The 24,715-nt window shown below is 44.2% G+C and overlaps 1 protein-coding gene across 9 annotated transcripts in view; it reads right to left on the reverse strand.

Annotated features, from left to right (window-relative positions):
• LOC105684161 (atrial natriuretic peptide receptor 2) overlaps positions 1–24,715 on the reverse strand; it is a 106,256-nt gene that overhangs the window by 10,765 nt on the left and 70,776 nt on the right. For all 9 annotated transcript variants that reach the window (XM_048660009.1, XM_048660008.1, XM_048660007.1 and 6 more), the window contains 3 exons: positions 17,750–17,826; positions 17,415–17,506; positions 3,094–3,243 (listed from right to left, as the gene is read on the reverse strand). In XM_048660009.1, the coding sequence (XP_048515966.1) occupies positions 3,094–3,243; positions 17,415–17,506; positions 17,750–17,826 (319 nt within the window). The remainder of the gene's footprint in view (positions 1–3,093; positions 3,244–17,414; positions 17,507–17,749; positions 17,827–24,715) is intronic.

Here is a 24,715-nt window from a genome sequence, read left to right on the forward strand (position 1 = left end):
TAATATCAACGTTATTACAGAGTTGAGTAAACCGATTTGCAGCGGGGTACGGAAAGAAAGAGGAATTTCGTACGAAGTTCGAAAATATTTTCCCGCTGGGGGATTTAAGTCCGGCGAAATCTACGCGTCACTTCAAATTCCCGGCGAGGACATTTCCTCCCGCAAAGAGAAATTAATCCCGAAAGTACCGGACCGCGTCCTTTCGCGGCGTTTCACATCCGTCTCTTCCCAAGCTTGACGAAATACGAAATCCCATTAAATTCAAAAGCGTAACGACGTCCTGCAGGACTCGCTCCTATTTCGTCGATCTACCGTGAACGAGACAAAGGTATAGGTATTGTATTTTCAGCGCTGCTCGTATCGCGTTTCGTTTTTCTTTTACCCGGCCCTTGCGTCCGTACGCAGTTCCGAAATCACCCAGTATTTTGATATCTGCTTCCGAATCGTATTTTTTTTTTTTTTTTTTCTTTTATATATAAAATAAACATTCGGACGAATAAATACGGTTAGATAAACGACCGTGTACATGCGATGTAGATTCAGCAGCGACGGAATATAATTGGCGAAGTAGAGTTAGAAATGAAATATCACGTCGTTTTTTGATATCCAGTTATTCCTTTTCTTTTTCTCCTTCAGTTCCATGATACTTTTTTCGCTCGTGAATAATTTTCAAAATTCCACCGATCGCTCGCACGAGTATTAATCCATGGCGACGATAATTATGTAGAGTAATGGATAGAAAGTCGGGTAATCGCTCGATTACCGAACCATTCACGTCGTGGATTTAAATTTCGCAATTAAATTCAGTTCGAGGAAGCGCACGTCGGATAATGAATAACATTCGAGTGATTTTAAGTGAAGTGAATCGTACGAAATGACGAGAAGGCGGACGATTCGCCTCTAAAACAAGCCGAGAGCGGAGCGGAACGAATCACTTTCAAAAGCTATTCGCTGCATATCGTCCCCGCGGATCCGACCTAATTTTATGTATCATTCGCGTCCCTCCGACGTACGTTTCGTTTTCTTCGATTCATGTTTTATTCAACGTCCGACGATCGGTGTTTACGCTGCTCGATGCACATTCGCGTTGTATTCGGTCCGCGCGAGTCGCGCGCGTCATCCCGAGTCTTCCTTTTTCTCCGCTTTTACTTATCTTATCTCTCCTTTATTCTATCGTCTCTTATTTCCACCGTATACAACGTCAGTACTCCGGACGACCACTTTCCGCGAACTTTGAATAAATCCATATCGCTGTTCGCCACCCGTTGCTTAATATTCTATAGAGATTTCCAATTTATCCGCCCGAAAACTTCCATCCTTCAAACCTTCATTTTCGAGCTCCTCTTCGTTCCCGTCGAACGCCGACGGCATCGCAAAAATCATTTGGTATTACGTCTACGCGTCGAATAAGTATACCTATACGAATATACCGGCGATAATACACGCAACGGGTGTCCCATTCGATCGATACATTCCCGACAACTATCCGCGGAATTAGTGCTGAGCCAGCGGAAACATCTTCGCGTGAAACTTGCGATTTCCATTACGTAAAAGAATGGTACATGCGACTCGCGATATCGCGCTGAGTTATTCCGCAGGTTATACAATCTCGTTATTCAGCGTTCGCTGGCGGAATCCTTCCTTCGCCATCGTTTGATATCTCTCGAACGAATTTATCTCGGATAATAATTTTTCCGCCCCCTCGGTCCGCTTATTCAAAGTTCGATATACGGCAGCCGTGACGGGAAGCTGTCCAAATCGCAATTAGCGAAAGGATTTTCGAGCTTTATTGTTATATTGGAAGAAAAGCTGAGCTTCGCATCGTTATTGACATACCGTCGTTCTTTTTCTCAGCTCGAAAATATCCGCGAGGAACAAGGCGTCCGTTGTAAAAAAAATGGTCATTTCGCGAGGGTTGGCACACAGGCGGTTCGCATCGAACGCTGGAAAAGACGCGCCTCTCTTCCCTTTGTGTTCGGGCTCTCTGGTACCGGAAAGCCCCTAAAATTTTCCTCGAGCTGCGAAACGCGCGGACGCGTGAGTCTCGATTTTATCGACGCCGTTCAACTTCTCGCTGGTGCGTGAACGCGAATTTTCCTTCAAATTTTTCGGATGAATTATTACCCGACTTCTCGGAACCAATGCCATTGAAAATAATTTTTTGTGCCCCCTGTAGCGCGTACGTACGCACGGTACGTACACCGCGCCCATATTGTGTACCTTTGTATTCGAATCGACCGAATTCCAGCGAGACCTCTGTATACGGATTTTCGGTTGATGTTATACATTTTTTTCGTTCCAGGAATTCGCAACATCTTTTGAATTTCGCCAACTCCAATTCCATACCCGGCAACTCACGGACGGTCCGAGAATTCGGTCTCGAAAGAAAATTACACCGGGGGGCTTTTGCCTCGACGGAAAATAAGCGAAAAATTCTGAAAATTCTTCGCGATGCTTTCAAAGCTCGTTCGTTCCTGAGTGAAAATCCAACAGGTCTGAAAAGAAGCCCGTCCGATCGGATCGTTCGCGACGATTAACTGGCCAGTTTCGACGAACGGGGGTTGGAGGGGGGGGGACGGCAAATAAGGCTGAATAAATTTTTAGCGACACTTTTCACGCCCGCGCAATTTCTGAAATTGGAAATGTCGAGTAATTCGCTGGATTAACAAGCTGCTGTGGGGTCGTTCGATCCGATACACATATATCCGGAGTAACTCAATACTCGCAGGGATTCGAAAAGGTCGTATCTGATATGCGCGGCAATCGTAGGAACAGAAGCACGGAAGAAAATGTACGCGCCGACTGATCAGCTTCGAATTTCAAAGGTAAAGTTAGCCTTGTTCCCAGTGAGATGAAGTAGTTGTAAGTGGAGACAGTTGCTCCGTCTCGGCGATGGGGGGGAGCGGAGAAGTCGACGATATTCAAACCGGCGTTCGTTTCATATCTCAATAGCCGCGAGCTTTACGAATCATTTTCTCCGACTCACAGTAGAGGGTATCGCGCGATCTGCGATGCGTCAGTGAGATATAATCTTGAGTGAAAGACAATAGAGGACTTGGCACTCCCAAAGGTCGTGCGCTTTCGCTTACTTACTTTGGTAGAAGTTGGTAGAGTAGTTCCTCGCATTTACGCTTCTCCTCGAAGTAGTCGGCTGTGCGCTCTTCGACCAAAGTTTCCAAATTATTGGCATACTGTTCCATTCTCGAGAGAAGATTGTCTAAGATGTTGCTGCTCTCGTAATCTCTGAAACAAAATTATCGTGCCAATCAACCGGTGTATCGTCGGTAAGAAAAAAAAAAAAAAAAAAAACCAAAAATATGAAGGAAAAAAAAAGGAACAAATTACAAATGAAACGAGTGAAAGAGAAAACGTGGGTAAATAACAAGCCGACCGAAATAGTTACGACTAAGATAAAATTAAGCTCGTTTCACATTTCAACGAGCAGCTCCTACGCAGATAAGACGAGTTTGTCTCGATAACGGTACGGACCACGCAAAAAGGGAGAGGATGAAAAAAAAACGAAGGAGAAAAGCACAAGGAAATGTCAAATGTCAAGCAGGGTTTGTTGCCCTCGACCGAAAGGCGTAAGAGGTGTCATTACGCCGAATATGCGATGCGTATAATATTTATGATGTCCGCGGAAACATGTGATGTGCGTAAGAGAATACTTTACGACACGGCCTATGATGTCATTTTTATTCTCCTTTTTTTTTTTTTTTTTGGTCGAACACTCCAGAGGTGGGAAAGTAAGGAGAACTGCTTTTCAGTCTTTCCACAGTTCGGCTTCAGCCGCAACTTTATCGGTTTACGAGGTGTGTTCGGAAAACCGTGAAACTTTTTCCAACAAAACCAATCAACGATCGCGCCGTGGGACGGGGCGAAGGACGAAAAATTTGAGACAGCTGTATCGCGGAGGCAGCTTTTTCACTCCGCTCCTGTATCTTCGGAGTTGGTTTCCAACTATTTTTGCCAGTCTAGCAACTACTCGCCGCTCTATATCTCTTCTCGTCTATTTCTCGACCATCCTCCGCACCTGTGTCTCCGGGGAATCAACGGAGGTAACGGGGGTCAAGATCGTTCCGTACAGCATCCGTGGAAGGAGTAGGTAGCCGTGACTTTTCTTATAAAATATTTTCCGAGCAATCCAAACGAGACAGGGTAAGTGGCTGAAGTACAAATTTCGAATATATCGCGCAAGCTACGGAAAGTTGGAGAGAATTTTTCAACGCGACCCGAGCGTCGCGACGCTACGAATGATCCGGTGAGCCGGAACTCGGGGATGCTCGTAAAAAGGGCTTTACGGGCTTTTCCGCGAGTCCGAGGCTTTGGACGCTCTTAATGGCGCGTTAATATTGCTTTACCTTCGAAATAAAATGCTGCGAGAAAAATAGCGTTCGAAGGTTTTGATTTCTGGACGGAGAAAGAATAAACTGGCGGCCTCACGTACGTGTTGGAAAAATGAAAGAGGTGAAATAGAGAGAAAATAATAGAGAATAGAAAATTCCGAAAAAGCGGAATGATGTAGTCAAAGACGGAAATCTAGTGCCTCGGGGTTTCGCTAGCTCACTTCACAACTGTAGTTCGCGCATATTCTCCGTTCCGTTGATGCATGTAGGAAGCATTCTAGTTTCGAAATTAGAGCACATACGTATGATGCACATACGTGCATATATACTTACGACGATGTACGGTCCACGATGAGTTTGTTCTACGTGGCATGTAAAGCTGAATAATAAAAGTGAGAAATGTTGTGACAAAGAATAAATAAAATAGAATTAGGAACTTAACGAACAACACAGCAACGTACGAGTGATAAGTGAGGGAAAAATATTTCTCCATCTATATTTTCCTTTGTCAGTCTCTCTGTTCTGCTTTTCTGATATCGGGATCACGATTTTATTCGCTCTGTTTTATCACGCCAAAGATCTCGTCATACTGCTGCACGCAATTGATGTGGTTACGAATCAACGCGAATTCTGCACAATCAGCTATTTGGATTTCTGAACTCAGAATACGTGCGAATAGCATAGAAAAAAATTCTTGATCCAAGGAATATACCTTTGCTATTTTCAATTTTTACACCAATAGTGAAGTATTTTAAAAATCGACTGTTATGAGACTTTTATTGCGTATTTTGACCCCTGAAGCACGAATTCGTCGGTCAAATTGAGCTACGAATTTTTCTCATCGAGATATCTCAATTTTTCTGGTCCAAAAGGTGAAAAATTGGCGATAACTTGGATAATTTCATAGATAGATGAATTTGGCTTCCGGATTTGGATTCCTGAGATCAAAATACTTGAGAGAAGTGTCATACGATCAATTTTTAAAATACTTCATTTTCGGCCCAAAAATCGAAAAAATCCAAAGGGGTACCCCTTGGAATTTTGTCGATTTTGGGTCAAAAAAAAATATTTTTTTTTATATGCTATTCTGATGTATTTTGACCCCAGGAACCCGAATCTGAAAGCCAAATTGATCTATCTACAAAATTGATCGAGTTATCGCCAATTTTTCACTTTTTGGACCAGAAGAATCGGGATATCTCTATGGGAAAAATTCGTAGCTCAATTTACTTAACGGAATCGTGTTCCTGAGGTCAAAATACACAAGAAAAGTGCCATACGATCAATTTTTAAAAATAAAAATTTTTGGCCAAATTTTGAGATTTTTCCAAGGGGTACCCCTTACGATTTTTTCAAATTTTGGCCAAAAATTTTTATTTTTTAAAATTGATCGTATGGCACTTTTCTTATGTAATTTGACCTCAGGAACACGAATCCGTTGTCCAAATTGAGCTACGATTTTTTCCCTTCGAGATATCCTCAAATTTATGCCAAAAATCGCGAAAAATCGCGAAAATATTGGGATAACTCGGTCATTTTCGCAGATAGATCAATTTTTCTTTCGGATTCGGATTCCTGAGCTCAAATTACATAAAGATAGACCAAAAAATCAATTTTTTATTTTTGACCCCAAAAAGCTGAAAATTGGCGATAACTCAATTAATTTCATAGATAGATCAATTTTTCTTTCAGATTTGGATTTCTAAGGTCAAAATACGTTAGAAAAGTGTCCTATGATCGATTTTAAAGAATAAAAATTTTTGGCCAAAATTTGAGATTTTTCCAAGGGGTACGATTTTTTTCAAATTTTAACCAACAATTTTTATTTTTAAAAATCGATCGTATGACACTTTTCTCATGTATTTTGACCCCAGAAACACGAATCCGTTGAGTAAATTGAACTAGGAATTTTTCCTATCGAGACTTTTTCCGCTCTGAAAAGCGAATAATTGGCGATAACTCGATCAATTTTATAGTTAGACCAATTCGGTAGCCAGATTCGGATTGCTGAGGTCAAAATACATAAGAATACACACTACGAATCTGAATAAAAGAACTTGTTGATTTTCAACCCGAAAATCCACATTTTTGTTTCGTAATTTGTCGATGCATTTTAATCTTCCAATTTCTAAAGACGGGGCGCGTGCGTATATGAAATACGTCAGTGCAATCCACATCTATCAACTCCGTTCGTATGCCAAATTACCTTTGTTTCCACGTTGGCGAGAGACGCCAGAACAGTGGGCGCGTATCGCCTGACTGAAACACGTCTGACCAAACTTTGCATTACTACTTGCGATCCGCGGATGACGTCTCGCTTGACTCCAACCAGGCGCTAACGTACTCTCGGGTTTCTTTAACCGTAAAAAGTGGTTACAGTATTTTTCCGTGCCAGTAGGATAGTATTTTTTTGTTCTCTTCTTGCCGCAGCTAATTACATCGAATATCAAGGGTATCTTGTTAAGTAGTAAGAGCGGGCCTCGGAGTATTTGATGAAGCGTCCGGAGTCAGAGTTGTGAACTTTTCCCTGCTCCTTGAGGATAAAATAACAACATCGAGCCACCGTGTAATTTCAACTTTTGAAAATGAAAAAGACAAGAATTTCTGCCAGCGCACCCTCCGGTGACCAACAACCGACGTAATTATGTTGCAACTGCAGATCTCGTCGAGTTGTACGATATACCTAGGAGGAATGAGTGTACGTACGTGAGGAACTGTTATACAATCTTATTCATAAGTCCCCGCGGGGAGATTGAGAAAACTTTGCGGAATTTCAGATGCGAACAAATGGAGAAAAGAAGAAAAAAAAGAAAATGAAAATTTCATACATTACGTCGTAAGTGGATCGAGGGATCGACGGAAATTCGCTTCGTCGTTGGACCCATTTTCTGACCGTACGTCGGACGACCGAATACATCGGCGGAGCGTTGTAAAATGGATTCGCGCGATTGAACGGAATGCGATTTGCGGTATGTTTAATATTCCGCGTATGACGTAGTCCCGGGACTCGATAATCTATGACCGCATATCCGATACCGGCATCACCGCTGCTCGATCAAAGCGATGCCAAATATCATTTCAATGTGCCCGCATGTTCGCCAGAATTCGATCAACGGGAATCCGCTCAAACCGAAACATCAGCTACGACATAAGAGAACTTCGCGAACATCGCGGTACTGCGATAATGTTCGTTCAGTCTACGATAATATACGCTGGAAAAAATCACTTTTTGTAAAACAGCCTGCGGGCTCAGGTAGCAAAAATTAAAACGCCTCACCCCAACGCAGAGTAAAGTTTTACTGCGCACACACGTACGGAGTATATCTCGTCGATTTCGAGGAAACCGAAAGCTTGATGCGTTTCATTTTCCAAGCTCACTCAGATGTATCAGCGCAGGTGGTCATAGGTACGAAATCGCGACGTTTTAGCGTCTTGTAGGGCCAACCAGGACCCTCAAAAGAGAGAGGAGAGAATGCAAGAGAGGAGAAGTTTCTACGCTCTCAGCTACCTTCCAAGGTGGGAAATAGATGCGCGACTATATCCTCGCCGCTGAATGCCCCCTTGAGATTCGCACTCGGAAGAAAGGAAGCGTGGAAAACGTTGAAATATATAAGACACGGTCCTTTATTTCAACGTTATTGCGACGCAGCTGCTATATCGCGTCGTTGATTCTTTTATTATCACACATCGCCCTTCGTTCGATACCATCGATGATTATAATAGGGGACATTTTGTAAATTGCATTATTCTGCCTTTTTTCACCTCGCGCTTCGGTGGAGATAGTCACAGGCGGGTATTTTAGCAAATCACGTAACAATTCGCAGTAAGTTAATTAATCGTTAGCAACGGCAGTTCGTGGGTTTTAGTTAATTGGTCGTAAAATTAATGAACATTAATTTCTGCCGGTAAATTTGAGGGCGGCGCGCATCGTCGTTGTTTCGTAATTACCTGCGTATTTCTGTAGGATAATAATTATCAGGTAATTCGAAACGAGTTAATTGACAACGCGAATGACAACGAGTACAATAATTTAAGCGGCCCTGTCATTAACTCCGAAATATGAGGCACCGACGTTTCGCTCTATTTTATTTTCCATTTCATCCACCTCACTTTTCACGTCTATCGTACCGCCGGAATCCGCTGGACCGGTAAAACATCGCGAAGCTACGGGAAGTGTTTCCCTCGGGATCACGTTAGGTGAGAGACCAGTGGCGGAGCGCGGTGGAAGTCCGAGTCCGCCTTGTCCATCCCCTGGGAAATATTACGGGAAATGTTCTGTATCCGCGAGAAACGAGAAGAATAGAAAAGGGGGGCAGACGATAACATGCGAGATAATAATTGGCCTGGAAAAGCGGTTCCGCGAGGTGCTTTACGTCTCCGCGAAGGGTTCCCGCGAAACGGTACAGAGTACGCGTTTCGATAACTTTACAATTTCCGATCTTACTTCGTAACTTGACGAAAAGAAAAAAAAAAAAAAAAAAAGAACAGAAAACTGGGTAAATAAAGTATCCGGAATGTTTCAGGTGCGCGACGGTAGCTTGAAAACGCGCTCGATCTGAAAATTGAATGGAAAACTTCACTCCGTTCCAACTTCTCTGATAACAGTGACGAGGGAAAGCTATCGAGCTTCGGAGGGGCTCGATACTATTTCCAATATAAACATCGGAGCGCGGAACCTCGAGTGTCCTGGAATAATACGAGCTCCGCGAGCTTGCGTTCTAAATATCACATACGAACGCGACACGTTTTCCGCGACGTAGTCACGCCGATAAATGGATGTTTGTTCGTCTGTTATGATAGTTTTTTTTCTTCCTTTCTTCCTTTTTGTTTTTGAATGAACCCAGTTTATCTTTTTTCAAAATCAACCTACGAGTTTTAATCGAGTGAATGTACGAACGTACGAGAGTCGTTTATTTCGTTATTTTCTTTGACTTTTCGAGTAGCCAGACGGTCGTACGAAAACGTTCACCCGGTCGGCTTTTGGCGAGCCAACCTTACACCGATTTACGGTCTCCGTTCCATCATTATTTACGGGAGGCCTCGACTTAAATGGAAATCCAATACGGACAGGTTTGAGTGCCTCTTGCATCGGGGTCCTTTTAGCCTACGTGGTACGCACGTTGGACTACACCGTCTTCCACTCCAGGGCCCGAAGCTCAGCCCGAAGCTCAGCCCGATCGCGAACCCCCAAACCCCCGAAATCTGCCTACTCTCATTTCGCAAACTCGCCCCGAGCTATTTTCGGTCAAAGTCTACGCCGGTACACCCCGTGTACAGGGTGCAGACCTTTGCCGAGATGAAAGTGACCCCTCAGATCATATCCCCGCGTGCGTCGAGAGTCGGAAAATACTATAACAAGATTTCACAAACATTGCAATTTGGTAACACCCAGTTTTGAAACCGGCAGCCGGGAAAAAACCTACAACTTTTTCTCGTGAATTACTCGCGCGAAGAATTATGTTCAGTTTTTTTCTGCTCTCCGGAAGACTAACGTTCTTCCTCCTCTCCTTCCCATCATTTATTCATCCGGGATGCGGTCGGCTATCTCCGATCCCTACGTATTCTCCTTGTTACGTACCGCTGAAATTTCGACAAACTGGAACTGGCGTACGCGCGAACAACGCTACGATAATCCAACGACAAAGTCGAACGGCGGCGCGAGCGTTAATCCTCGCAAAAGCTAGCGGCTAGGATCCGTCGGTAGGTGACCTTTCCCTAATATCCTTCCAGGATTTTGGATCCCAAGAGGACCGACCCTCGACCTCCGTCCTATGATTAGCGGGATACCCCGAACAGCGGGGGTTAGAACGCCGCGTGGTTTATGTCCGTAGCGCGGGCATACGTGGACACTAATTATCGTGCGACGCATAACATGAACCAGAGTATGTCGAGAGTAGCTGTACAGCATGATTAAGAGCGGGGATAAAATTCGATCGATTAACCGGACTGAAATTGCGCCAATTAATTAGGACCGCCCGGCGCGTAACGAGTTCGAGATTCGTTTCGTTCGTTGATTTCTCCCGGGCCTCGGTGCTCGGCCGTAAAACTCGCTGAGCTCCTTTGGAAGAAAGTAGAAATAAAAGGGGGACGGGGGAAAGAAACCGATAATAAGAGTTCGGGCTGAGGGATCGTTAATAAAGGATCAATTTCGCGATACGATTTCCACAAATCCCACGATAAAAAGACGTCGCGATACCGAGTCGCGGTTGTTGCTTACCGTAGTCTGGTGGAGAATGTTTTTTTGTGAGAAAAAAAAATGTCCATGAATATATAAATTACAACGAGTCGGAAAATTAGTGAAATTTTATCTACCGCGAAGATACCTCTGTCGAGAAATGCCCTTTTATAATTTTCTCGAAACTTTCACGGATGAGAAAATATTCCGATTTCATGTGCCAGCGAAACGTGGAGTCGCAGCTGGATTGTGACATTTAAAAACATTTTCACATTTTTCGTCGCGATAAGTCGAGTGGTAACAAGTATTACTCAACGAACGAAAATCGGTATTCGAGTCTCGCGTTTCTCTCTGCGAGAATTTCAGAAGTTTCTAAAACTCCCGACTCGTTCGTTAGCCAAATTTCGCAGTACTCGAATACCCGTTTAGTCGAAGCCCCGCTATATCAATTCGCGAATACACCTCAAAATAAACTATACGGAGAAATGAACGTGATTCGGAAGTCTCGCGTGTTCCGAATGCCATCGGGTATAAGGTACGTACGCACGTACAATACGTACACCGAATACACCTACCACCTAAGAAAAGGACGAAGATGAATAAGGGCGGAAGAGAGGAGCGTAACGCTCGATTGCCCGTGTGCGTACGACGATCGATGTCGGCGAGACTACCGTCGACTCGACTCCGGATAAATTCGGTATTTTTATCACAATTCGTACAGCAGCCCCCCCCCCCCCCCCCCGCCGCTGAGTGTCACTCGTCATTTTTCTGCATGACGTGTACAAATTTTTCTGAGAAAATTTTCAAGTGTGCGGAGAGAAATTTAGGGGCGCGATGAGTGCAACTCGGTTGTAAGTCGTGGAAGGGTAGGGGGAGGGGTGGGTCGGGTCTGTGTTGTTGTATAACCAGCGAGGCAGCTGCTACCATAAAAGAAGAGACGGTCGTAACGTCAGGTACCATAGAGCTTTCAGGTCACCGTTGAATGCTTTTCCCTCAGGCTAGACGACGTCTCGACTCGGTCGCGTCGTAGAGTGAAATTCGCAAAAGCCGGTTTGACAGTTACGTGCAAATGAAATAGAAGCGACCAGCCAGCCAGCCAGCTCGCTATACCTAGGCGAACCTTTCACGAATCATGGCAGCATTAAATGCCATATTGATTGCCGCGATTCCAACGACTCTGGAACAATGGACCGAGGGAGTCTGAAGTGTACGCGCGTATCTAGCTGCTACCCTGTAGGTACACGTATCTCCGGTTATACCGCCCGCGCCTCTGTTATATCGCAGGGATGGATACCTCGGCCCACGGTATCCAAACAGCGAGAAAAGAGACGTTCGATTCAAAGCTGTCAATCGCAGATTCGTGTGCGAGATAAATAAAAAATTTTTCACTTTCGTACGAACGATCTGTCAACAGAGTCGATAAATAAATTTTGAGACTTGTACGAATAACCGAAACACTCGAGCCCGAACTTTGAGAAAAAAAAAAAAAATGTTCATCCCTTCTAATTCTCATCCGATCGATTCGGTTATTTTTTCGAGACGATTAAACGAGGAACAAAGTAGGTGGTGGACCGCTCTAACGGCCGGGGTGATCGTCCGATAGAACGAGAAAGTGCATTTCGGACCGCAACTTCTGAAGCAATCGGGATATTGCACCGGGACCAGAATACCGCGGCAAGTATCTAGCGGAATACGAGAATAAAGAGAAGTGTACGACACGCTTGGGATTATCTTATCGCTGACCTGAGCCACCGCGTGCCCGGTGGGCTACCGCGTACCGGGAAACTGAGGAAACTCTAATTGGTAGACATCAAAGAACTTGTATGGATGTGCCCCACGCCAGGTGCCCACGCCGCACTTTTGCCGCTCGATATATCCTCGGATAACGCTCTCACTTTTTAGTTACACGGGATACAGTGAAATAACACGGTAACACGGAGTACGGCACGTTGTCCGTGCACGGAATGCAAATCGGTGCAAGAATTTCGGTGTTTGCATTGTCTAATTCGCTTACGCGGTAGACAAACGATAATTTCACTGCAGTATCGCGCCCGACTATACACGGAACACGGTAGAGTTGTTTCACAGCAAATATAACGGTTATGCCGTTACAACGAGCGACTCGATGTGAACTTATACAACTGCACGTTCCCGGTGCGGCGATGGTTCGCCCTTGCGATATCCGTAGTTTCGTTGTACATCCACTCGCGTAAGTGTCCGTATATCCGAGTAAATCCGGCCCTATGTTGCAAACTGGATCGGCGCGAGAGCGCGCCTGAGGATTGGCTTTGCGTGAAAGTTGAGCCGCAGTAAAGCAATTAGTTTGCGAATTGATCGGATCACTTTACACCTAACTCCGAGGCCTCCGAGGTGGTGTTTTAAGAGAAATGTGACCGCGTAACGGAGACTCGGGAGGAAACGTGAACTTCCTTTTGAAATTAAAAAAAATAAAAATAAAATGAAAAAAAATGAAAAAAAAAAACAACACGAGGAGGAAGAAAAAGAACATCCGCGACGAACAAACGCCGCGCAATTAACAATTTCAATTGTAAATCTGTCTCATTGTTTCGTAGCGGGGCGAGCTGTACGGCTGTATTGAATTATGAAACGCGAAGTGAGAACGACTAATTACCGAGCGAAGGTGTGGAGCGGACGAGTAGGTGGTTCCTGAACGTTTGTAGCCGCGTGTCTAGCTGTCGGACGAAGGAAAAGAAAAGAAAGATAATTGGAAAGACGAAAGAAAGAGAGAAAGAAGAATCGCAAGCGTGTATTCCAGACCACCCCCTCCCGGTCGTGGGATGAAAAGGGAAAGCGGAATATAGGGAGTAGGTAACGCTCAGGTATACGGTCGTGTACCGTACACGCCTCGCGGAAAACATTGATTTTTCACCGTTGGAAATATTACTCGTCCCATTACCGGGGGAATTCACGCGCGCAAGATCGTTGTCTCTAACAACGTTTCGAACGCACTGCATATCTCTTTACCGTAAAATGAAGAGCTAACAGGGTTGACGACGGGGCGTCTGAACACCCTTGGAAATTCGTCACCGACGAACATCGTCGGGTTCTCCCGTCAAAGTCACGGGGGAAATATTCCACCCCCCGTATATCGCTCGAAAACGAACGAGTAAACGGGCGTGAAAAATTTTGTCGAACGCGTTTCGATTAGCGATCGTAACGGCGACGTCCGGGGCGTATATTTCGTTGGATTTCCCGAATCTCGCGATATCGTCGCATCAGCGGGGGTTCCACGCCTGATCCCGACAGACACGGGGGGGGGGGCTGTCTGGCCAAGTAACGCGGCACGTGCTCATCGGACACGAGGAGAGAAGGAATCGGAACGATTTCAGTCTCCGTCGCGTACGAGCGGATTTTGACGCGAGAAATGCAATAGACGAGCCGGACAACGAGCGGATCAGGTAAACAAGCCCGCCGGCGTACACGGTATCTGTTCATTTCCTGCGGGGATTCGGAATCTGCACATCGCGTATGTATATAGGAATCCATACGCGACTCGGTAAAATGTGCAACGCAGTTAGGTTCGATCATCGCCGATGGATTGCAGGCGACCCAATTTCAATTGAATACCGTACGGCAAAACCAGCAATCAAAGTTGTACGAGGGAAAATATAGGTACGAACACCCGGTCGCCACACATACATATATGTGTATAACTGCGCTGGAGATATAAAATTTTATTCGAAAATCGAACATCGCGGTTAACCCGATGGACCTTGGCGCCCTAGTTTTCGCCGCTGATTAGGTGAGCGGCAGCATTAAGCAAAGCGATTAAATTAGCTTGACAAATTTCAGAAGAGCCCTGCAAGGGACGTAAACTGGAATCTGGGCGGGGCTGCAGCAGACGCCGTGAGATAGCGAAGTGAATTATGAGAAATATGAAAAAATATTAGCAGGGGAAACGCGGTTGTCCAAAAATGTGGAAAAAACTTTAGAAGGGGTGAAAAATATGTTTAAAAATTCGTACCGTATACATTCTTCATTTTTCGTGCCGCTCGAGGGATTCGAGCGAACGCGTGAGAAACTCGCATCAAAGGTCATAATCGCGATGAGAGGCGCGATCTCATTAAAATATTATTTTTAGGGACGACCGACGACGAGTTTAGCGAGTGTCGAAAGGTGCGTGTTACACGCCTGTCATAAAAACGCATTCAACTTTCCATCAGATCAGATTTGAATAGCTCGCCGTTTAAAGCGCGATAAATGAAATGGTATCGTGCACTCGAGGTGCGTACGAGACAATCGCTTATTAACGACTCGCAATTTTTCTCTCCTTCTTTCGCGCGAGTCCAATTTTCTTCGTGGATATAAATCGGAAGAGAGAGAGAGAGAGAGACGACTCGTCGAACAAGCGGTGATGATGATAATTGAGCATTGTGCGCAGGTTGACATGGGTGAGAAGCACCCTTAAGGTTTTACCGAGCGACGATGTCTAGTTTTATTTCATTCGACGCCAAGAGCTCCGGCGTTTACGTAAAATCGGTAAAATGATTAAACAATTAGCGTGATTTTGCCCTCTCGGGAAAAGTCGAATCTCGCGGTTGCGACAACTAATTCAACCGCTTATTGTTAATTTCGACAAGTCTCGTTGTCAGACGTGACGAGGACAATAATTTGACTCCAAAGTCACCCTGAAGGACCCGTATATACGCGAGTATACGCCTACATACCTACAGGCGCCCGAACTGTATTGTCGAGAAAAAAAATTCAAGTTTCATCCCTCTTTTTGCCTCTTTCCTCGCGCGAATTGAAAGGAAGGCGAGAATCAAGGACGCAATGAAAATGAAAATTTCGCGCCCCTAAAATTAATTTCTTTTTCTTCCAATAGTTGTTCTCTCCGTGCAACTGGAGTTGGTACAGATGATTGATAATTGATTTCCGACACCTCTGGGCATTGTGCCTACCGAATGTAATTGTTGGGGGACACGTTCGTTAGGAAAACAGTTACACGTAGCTGCGGGGTCCGTACACAACCTCCGCTACGCCGCGCCGCGAAGAGCCAATCAAGTTAATGTAATCGCCCCAGATACTCTACCTCGTATATGTACCCAACTCGCGGTGCTCTTCCCTTCTATGAGGTCCTATTATTTCCGTCGCCATGACGTAATTAGTCCTACTAGATACCCCTACACTGCGATTCCAAAATTGCCTTTTATTCGCTACACACCCCGCGCGTCTATAGTATATCTACGCTAATAAATACATCTATAGGTACGTGCCTAAATTCGTGCACGCAGCAGAACAGAGCTGGCACAAAATCAATCGAGAAATAAATCCATAGCCAATAACGGTGAAAATTGCAGGTAAATCGGAGGAGCAATTTTTAGCTTTCTCTATTTTCTGATAAAGAGAAAAAGAAATAAAACAAATAAAAGAAATAAAAGAGAGGAAAAAATGATCGTTTTGTCAGCGATGTTCGAGAGTGAACGATTCCGGCTATATTCATTTCCTATAAAAAGCTGGCGATCCGACTCCCATCGGGTATCGTGCCCCGACGTTATTTCGGCGTCATTTATTTACTTTTTATTAGTTCTTTGTTACGGTTATTTGGGTGGCCATCTATTAACACTTGCCCTCCACGTCCATATAAAGACGTATATTTATCGGGCGCGATTTCTGGGTACCTCGATTCCGGCGGAGCTCATATTTATGGATATGCTTGTAACAATATATTTATGAGGACGATTTCTCTTCGAGCGTACACACACACATAATATGTCCATAAAAGTGAGAGAGGAAAGAAAGCGACGGGGTCGAAGATCGACCACCCAACCACCCCACCCCGGCGTTGTATTTCTGTATCCAACTGAAACTAAACCGCCATTTTACTCGTCCGCGCGGAACACACGGTGTAGGTACCATGTAATCCGAGCGAAAGGATTCGAGATTCGGAAATTCCGTATTGCCGGTTAACCAAAAACCAACCAGATGGATATTGTACGATAACAATAACGGCCTCCGCAAAGGAGTTATCGTTCGCCTAACCACCAACGGCAAGAAAATGCTGCGCGATAACAACGGCAAACTCCAAACTTTGCTTCAGCAGCTAGAAGCCGTGTAAAGAAAGTTACGCGGATGGCAAACAACTTAAACTCGACTGTATTATTGCCTATTGTTAAGGGGGGGAAAACTGGAATGAAAGGAAGCTCGTATTAAGTTTCAACCACAAGAGAATAATAACGTTCTAATTATACTTCAATTAAGCGGATATAGTTTCTATTTTTGTTATACGTATACCTATTTCAAACGTGTACTCCAGTCTCGTTTTACCGAATAAACAATTCGAACGCGGAGTTACGTTAAATTGTACTCCACGTTACCGTGTCGAAAAAAAATCCACCCTCGCTTCGCTTCGCTGTATTGAAGAGAGAATAAAAAAATAAAAAAATAAAAAAATAAAAAAATAAAAAAACTGGTGGAAGAAGGAAAGAAAGAATTTTTTTTCGAACGCTCGCTGCCTCGATTGGAACCCCGGCAGCACTCGGCGAACAAATGCGCAAAGTATTTTAATCAACGTGTGCGGTTACACCGCACACGTTGAATTCTTTGTTTTTTTTTTCAACGGCAAAGTACATATCATACCTACTAACTTTATACACACGTATACGTAGTAATGGATACGCCGCGAACACACTCGCGAGGATGTAATATATCGATTTGGAAAATAAATACCTCGTTGTTGATGAAAGGGTGAAGTTTAATTGGGAGAGTCGTGGGAAATAGAAAAAATAGAAACGAGAGAGACTGAAAAACCTCAACATTTGGCCGGTGGTCCCGTCAGCCGTGGACCGCGCGGACGACGAGCTTCGTAAGCTCCGTTTCAGATTTATTCTGTACAAGGAGAAGTGGTTGTAATAAAAAAAAAATCTACTCACTTGTTGATCTTACGAATCGTCTGCTTTAACGCCGGAAAGTCTGGCCTGTCCGCTGCATCTTGCGCCCAGCAACGTCGCATCAACGTGGCCACCTGAAACGGACGTTGACGAATTATAAGACCGGCTCCTTCGGGCGCGCACACGCGCGCTCGACGTACAACGTTGCGGAAGGGAACTTAATCGACGGTTCGTAATTATCCGGATGTATACCGCAAGAAATTTTTAATTACTTAGCGCGTGTAATTATTTATAGACGGTAAATTAATATCCGCAGAAATATTCGCGACGCGAATATACAGCGATACAATATAATAGGTTTGCGTGTAAGGGTTCACCTCTTCCTCGACAGCTGCTTCGTCGATAAGAGGTCGCAGTGGAGATCCGCCGCCCCTTCGGACGCCTTCGACGATCTCTGTAACAGATAAAAATAAGGAAATGTAACGACGAGATAATATCGCTCGAGCGACGGACGGCCCAAAGGAGACGAAGAGACAAATTATACAGTCGTGGCTATTACGCTAGCTTTTCCTACGCCGGGGATATATCTCCGAGCTTTTATAGGCTGTCGCTATAATGACGAGGGTCAGCCGGATTATCCCAGTTATATATATATATATGTGTACACGTACATTCGGAAAGGAATACCTATATATATTTGTATCTGGCAAAGGTTTCCTAGATTTTAAAGTAAAATATTTGCATCGAATCGATCGATTTTTCTTCTTTAAATAATTGGTTACGACGGAGGTAAGGTACGACGGAGGGAGAACGAGAGAAAAAAAAAGACGAACGAAAGGAGAAAAGAATTTCCATCGAAATCTGGGTTCATTATTCGAAAAAAAAAAACCGTGTGTGCACTGCACCGCTCGCGTGGCTATATATTTATAATTTATATACACGCGTGTACGTGATAAACGGGAGGCGGCCACAGCCTCGAGTGAGCGTTGTATACAAGGGTATTGTTATTTAAATAATTCGCGCGCCGGAAGCGTTCCGGGCGTCTTTACAAAATTACATCCAACAGCCGGTCGGTGTCGCGGAGTTTATTAAAGGGAAAATGTGTCGGGGAAAAGGTGGAAAGCACGGTGACGTATAAGCGACCGAAATAACCCTTCGGGGCTTTCGGTCGACGGGAAAACTCACGGCCCTATCTGCTATAGGCATAACGATACTTTCTCATTTCACCTGCGCGTACATTATATATGTATATAACTAGATGTATTCGTATTCGTTTTCCGCGGTTCTCCTCGGGTCACGTACGGATACCAGCAACACGTCGCGACTAGCTATACGTGTGCCACATATGTGGCCGGTTGTTTCACTGGTACCGAAATTCGCGAGTCATAAATATTTAAACGGAGGCCAGAACTCGCCCCGGGCAAAGGGCGACCAAATCCTATACGTCGGTGACCAACATTTATGTGAAAATACGTGAAATTACATAATGCGGAGCCGCTGGGTACTGCAGTGTGTTGATTTTACACGATCTCATTGTACCGTTCCGAAAAATATTCCTCTTCACAATGTCGGTGATGATTAAGAAAACGAACGAAGAGTAAATCGGGTGAAAAAAAATTATTTAATTTTTAGGAGAATGAGAATTATGATTTATTTTTTCAGTCTTATTTCCTTTTTTTTTTTTTAAGTAAATTATATTACAAGCCTCTTGTAATAAAATTGGCAGGATAAAATGGGTACGGAGCAACGAAGAGAAGAAAAAAAAAATCTCTCGTTTAGCATGAACCTTAATCAGGGTACGGTAGAAAAAAAGAAAAACTGAAAAGAGGAGAGAAAAAAAGAAACTTTTTCGTACGGTTTTTAATAAGGCTTAGGAATACAAATTTAGGCGGCACAGCGGGTAAACGATGTACAAAAGATATACATATATGATGTATGAAAGAAACAGAGTCGGTAGAATGTTATTCATGTATTTTTCAATGAGTTGAAATTTGACGTTCTGGCTCGACCCGTGTTCTAACTACGCGAGAAATTTACTTCTCGGTAATTCCTCTTCTACATGACTACATTAGCAGCCCTTCTTAGGGTCGAACGAGGGTGAGGTTAGTCGTAAAGGTTTACGCTTTGAAAATTTAACCTTCGTTGACCACGTTCTCACAACAGGGTTGGATAGTAGCTCTTCTGGGAAGACCGCAGGTGTTGTATTACGTGTACGACGATACACGTATAGTATACAACGTAATACGCCTTACGCCGTAATTCGATAGTCGAAACATTGGGAAAAGGAGATAAAAGTTGTACGATAAAAGAAGGACGAGTTTTACGACACGTAAATACTAATCGTAAGAGGTTCCCGGCTCCGCCCTTCGAATTCCCCCGAAGTTCGCGAAAATCGAGTGATTCCTTATTTACGTTTACCGCGCTCATCCCTCTTCTACCTCGTGGGAAAACAGTGGTCCTTCCGCGTGACGTAATACATCCTTCGCCCGTTTCTCGCTCGGCGATTTATTTCAGTGAAATAAGTCCGCGCTGTCGGACCCGCCACGCCGCGCAACGCCGCGCAACGCCGGACGACGAACGACCCGTACTACTGTATTCCGAGGGGCCGACCAGCGCGCGACTTGCACCACTTGCCTCCCATAACGAGAAGAAGAAGAAGAAGAAAAAGTCTATTCCATTTTCCTCGAGGAAATTATTAATAAAAAATTCATATTCGTTACTCGGTAATAGCCATAATGTCCGGGGAAGTAATTCAAGGTTAATTGATTGCGATTAATTAGGTATCATTAAATTTATAGATTTTTTTCTTAATTTTTTTTTTTTTTCTTTTTTTTTGTTTTCTTTTTTGCATAACCGCGGGGGAGGCTCGTTTGTCCCGTCGTATCGACGACGTTGTCACGGGCGTCTCGGTGAGATCTTAACTTTTAACGAGGTGCCGCAATTGGGAGGAGTAATGACTCAATTAAGGCGAAATAGGTAAAGTCTAACGAGTTGTACCGACATCGAGGAACGGTCGTGATTTCAGCGAAGAGAAAACAGAATATAAATAAAGAAATAAATTATTACGCCCGATTGAAATCCGAGAGGCGACAAAGACGGGACATTCGTGGTTTTTTCATGCGACTGAAAACGAACGTCGGGCGCAGGTGATGTTTCAAGGTTTTATTATACATTCGTTTTCCTACCGACACTCGGGGGGTGGAAGACTGAAAGACAATGATGTAAATGAGATAACTGTCAACGAACAACGGGCTTCAAAGTTTCCACAATATCTTTAGAGACGACGTGGACGTCGCGCGAACGTCACGAATAACTTTTCCTTCAAAAACCTCCCTCGCATCGAGCTCTGGTCACGTGCTGCCCAGCTTAAAAGGAAATAAGGAGAGATATTTTTTTCCACATTATTTCGAGGCACGACGTGCCGCACGACGTCGCGTCAGTTGAGGTTGGATCCGATGTTCGTGTTGTTCGGGTCAAAGATGAATTTTTTCCTTCACTTTTCCTTCATCCACTTTTTCCGTACATCCGAACCGCTTTCGCCGATTCTTCAAGGACGTCGTACACCGGGTGGCTCACGGACTAGTGCCAAGATACGGATCGGCCTGTTCTCCACGAAGGTCACGGGTAGAAAAAAAAAAAAGGAGAAAGGGAGGTGAAAATATTACAGAGAGAAAATGAGATAAAGGGGAACCATCTCTCGGGGGTGGAAGGACGGCGGACGAGGGAAAAGAGCGGAGAAGACGATCCTGCCGGACGACAAAAGGCGGGAGAACAAAGAGTGGAAATAAAAGGCGAGCTTTCAAAGTTCGGAATATTCTGGACGATCATCTTCTGCTACCGAAATTTTCACTCCAGATTCCCAGTAGCGTCCGGATCAATTAATTGGTTATCGTATACGATATATTCGTTCATGAATTCGGATGTAAAATGTCGCGAGGTTTTCCAACCTCGTTTCCTATTCCTTTGCAAGTTTTTCGATCATCGGAATGCCGAAGGGATGTTAATAATACGTCTATATTATATTATTCGGTTATCCCGGAAATTCTTGGGACAGAATTCGCCTCGAGCGGTCACACCATTCTCGCAGAAAATTATTTGGGATGGCGAAAAATTATTTTCTTAATTAAGAATTGAATCCGGGATATCTTTGGGGACCTTACTGTGTCTGTAGACGTCCTCGAGGTAGGCGCTGCAAGATTCGCAATTCAGCGTGCAGTGAGGTCTTCGGACCTCGAGGAGCGGACTGACCGCTCTTCGGGGACTCGCTCCTCTCTCAGGACTCGCGCCTGGACCAGAAAGGGTAGGAAGAGCCAGACTGCTGGAGCTACTCGAAGAAGCGCTTCTCTCCGCCATCCCGTTTCGCAGAATCCCACGTCGCGTTTGCTCACTACAGTTTATACTTAGAAATACATCACACGTGATACCCGATTTTTTATTTTCACTTCACGCCGAACGATATACTAGTTGGATATTTCGATTGCTGGAATTTGTTTTTTTTTTTCTCTTCATAAAAGCAAGCAATTGGCTGAAGAATCAATACCAATCGCGCACCTTGCAGAAAATTATATCGCGCGAGGATGAGATGAGAAAACGTGAATAAAGATATCAAGTGTGTATAATTAGAAAATGAATTGGGGATCAGAGTATCGCCAAGAAGCGAGTCGTTAGTCGAAAAATAAAAAGATAAAGAAGAGCGGAGGGAATCGAGGAACTCCCTTCGGATGACCCAACCCCTAACTCGAATATTCGAATATTCCTTCTCGGTAATGAAAAGTAGTAAGGGTTTTGCGAGCACCGGTCACATTTTAGAGCTGAAAATGGAATTAATGCGAGGTAATAATTTGCAAAGAAGTAACAAATGACACCCGGGGGGTCACGAGGGTACACAATATCTTAGGCGGGTCCAGCTTCCGCGTTCGCATGCGGGGCGGAAATTACAATTGCGTAGAGAATCGGTGGGAGCAAAAGTAACGTAGGTGGTGGTACCTGATCATTATTCACCGTACGACCCAGAGCCGAAGGAATTTCGAAATCCTAAAATTCAGGAATTCGATTAACATATTCCAGTTTCCATCGTTAATGGATGTACGAATGGAACGCATGTCGCGAATTCAAGTTCGCCCGCGCGACAAAGAGATAAAAAATCGAAAAAAAAAAAAAAGGAAGAAAAACAAATGTACAATTCCATTGGCCAGGATAATGCTGCGATGAATGACGGGATAACACATAGGTGGATAATATTCGAAAGAATATTGCGCGCAGAAGGCAGAAGGTAGCTGCGGGCTTTTTCCGAGCTTTAAATAATGATGAAAAAATAAGTTTTACAGTAGCCCGAGGAGCGAAGAGATCGTAAGTCTTATTTTACCCGGTCGACGTCTTCGCTAAGATTTTATGCATGGACGTCTTTCTCGTGGGGATTCTGTTTCCCCCGGAGCTCACGCGATACGTCTTGATATACGTATGTATGTATGTATAATCCGCGCACACGCACGCACACATATCCGAGAGAAGAGCCTCGGCACGTTGCTCGTGTACGTAAGCGGCATACGAATCTATTCTGCGATGTGTGCCGAGGTGATACGGACGCTAAGTCTTCAGGTGAAACTCGAGGCGCCGTGTCAACAGCGGGCGTGTGTTATTATACTTTGTGCCCACGCCGAAATCATTTTAGACGAAACGAATCTGACACTTTTCTCTTGTTCCTTTTTTCTTTTTTCTCTCCCCGGCTCACGCATGTACATGGGTATATCTGATTCGTTAGAGTTCGTTTTACTCCGATCGGCATGCAAAAGGGATGCGGCTAGTTGAATAAATCGCCAGCGAAAATAACGGGCGGAGCAGAAGGTGATTTTATTCGCGAATCCCTGGAATTTGTGTGCACGCAATATGTACAGGTATATTTCGTCCGTTTAGGGTCGAACGATTCCTCACCGCCTAACTGGAAGATCAATATTCACATGGGAATCGAAGCTGGAGGCGGTTAGGAGGTATCTCGAATGGTTTTCAGATCGTGCGGTGGACGTTCAGGTGTAGCAGGGTAAACATTTCTTGTTCCATTTGCTCGTACGGTTGTATATCGTGACCCCTCCGAAAAGAAAAATCGTTTCACGTTACGCAAAAAAACCAGAAAAAAAAAACAAAAGGGAAACAAGAAAAATGATCATTGATTTCGAGTGACAAAAAAGTCCAAGCGACCCTCGTGCGACTGAAAAATATAAAATACTCGAATCGATTCAAATTTTCTGAATAGTTCGAGTCGCGAGGTAACAGATTTGTGAAAAATGACGCGTGTTCCTGGTTTTTCTCGCCCGTCATTTGGCCCCGCAAAAATTTGCAACAGCAGCAAAATTCCATCAGGGATTGATCGACACATCCGTCACGTATGAAAGTTAATTACCCTCGACGGCAGAATATAAACGAGGTAAATATCCGCTGAATTATTCGTTCCGCAGATTATCTAAATTCCAAAACACCGGCAGTTTGCACGTACATATAACGATACCCCGTTCCTCCAAACGACGATAAATAATTCATCGTGGTTGTCTTGAGAGAGAGAGAGAGAGAGAGAAAAAATAAAATACATTTTCCACGGATTCAATGAATGAAGGTACATGTCGGTCGATGGAACTAATAATAATAATTATTATGGTAAACGGTAACCGCGCATTTCATCAGCTGTATGCATTCGCGAAGTAACAATTCCGTAATAAAAAAAAAAAAATTAAATTAAAAACAAAACTAACTGCAAGCGTTTTGTTATTCTCTCCGTTACTTCGTGACGTCATTCGTTCCCTTAACGACCATGGGGTCTACCGACGGACTGCACCCGTTACACTTCCGGCGGTTATACGACGAATCGGTGACGTCACGACGCAAAATCGTATAGGTGGTACTCGCAACATCACCTCCACTTTCCAATTTTATCCTCGCGGAACGACATTAGAAAGTTTGACGAGCCGTTAACCGGAAAAATCAATTTGACGTGAAAAGAAAATTGCCGTCATTCCCCGTACGGATGTTGTTATGAAAAAATTTCCGTGAACATCATCGGACTCGATCCACACGAGGTAATGTGAAAATAAGAAAAACGGAAAAAAAAAATAGAACAAGGAGGTAGAAAATGAAGATGACGGCGTGTTGAAATACGTGGGAAACTGACGATCGTTTACGGGGGAATTTTCCGCGTCGCAAGACGTCGGGTAGTGCGGTTTTCAATTTCTTCTAGCGCAGACAATTCGGAGGTCGTAACCCGGGATTGACAGTTCGATCAACCTTACCGAAAATCGGAGGGGTGCTTTCTTCCCGTCGATGTGGTATACGAACGATATAACTTTTTTGCGAAC

This window comes from Athalia rosae, chromosome 1 (assembly GCF_917208135.1).
Source record: "Athalia rosae chromosome 1, iyAthRosa1.1, whole genome shotgun sequence".
Lineage (NCBI taxonomy): Eukaryota > Metazoa > Arthropoda > Insecta > Hymenoptera > Athaliidae > Athalia > Athalia rosae.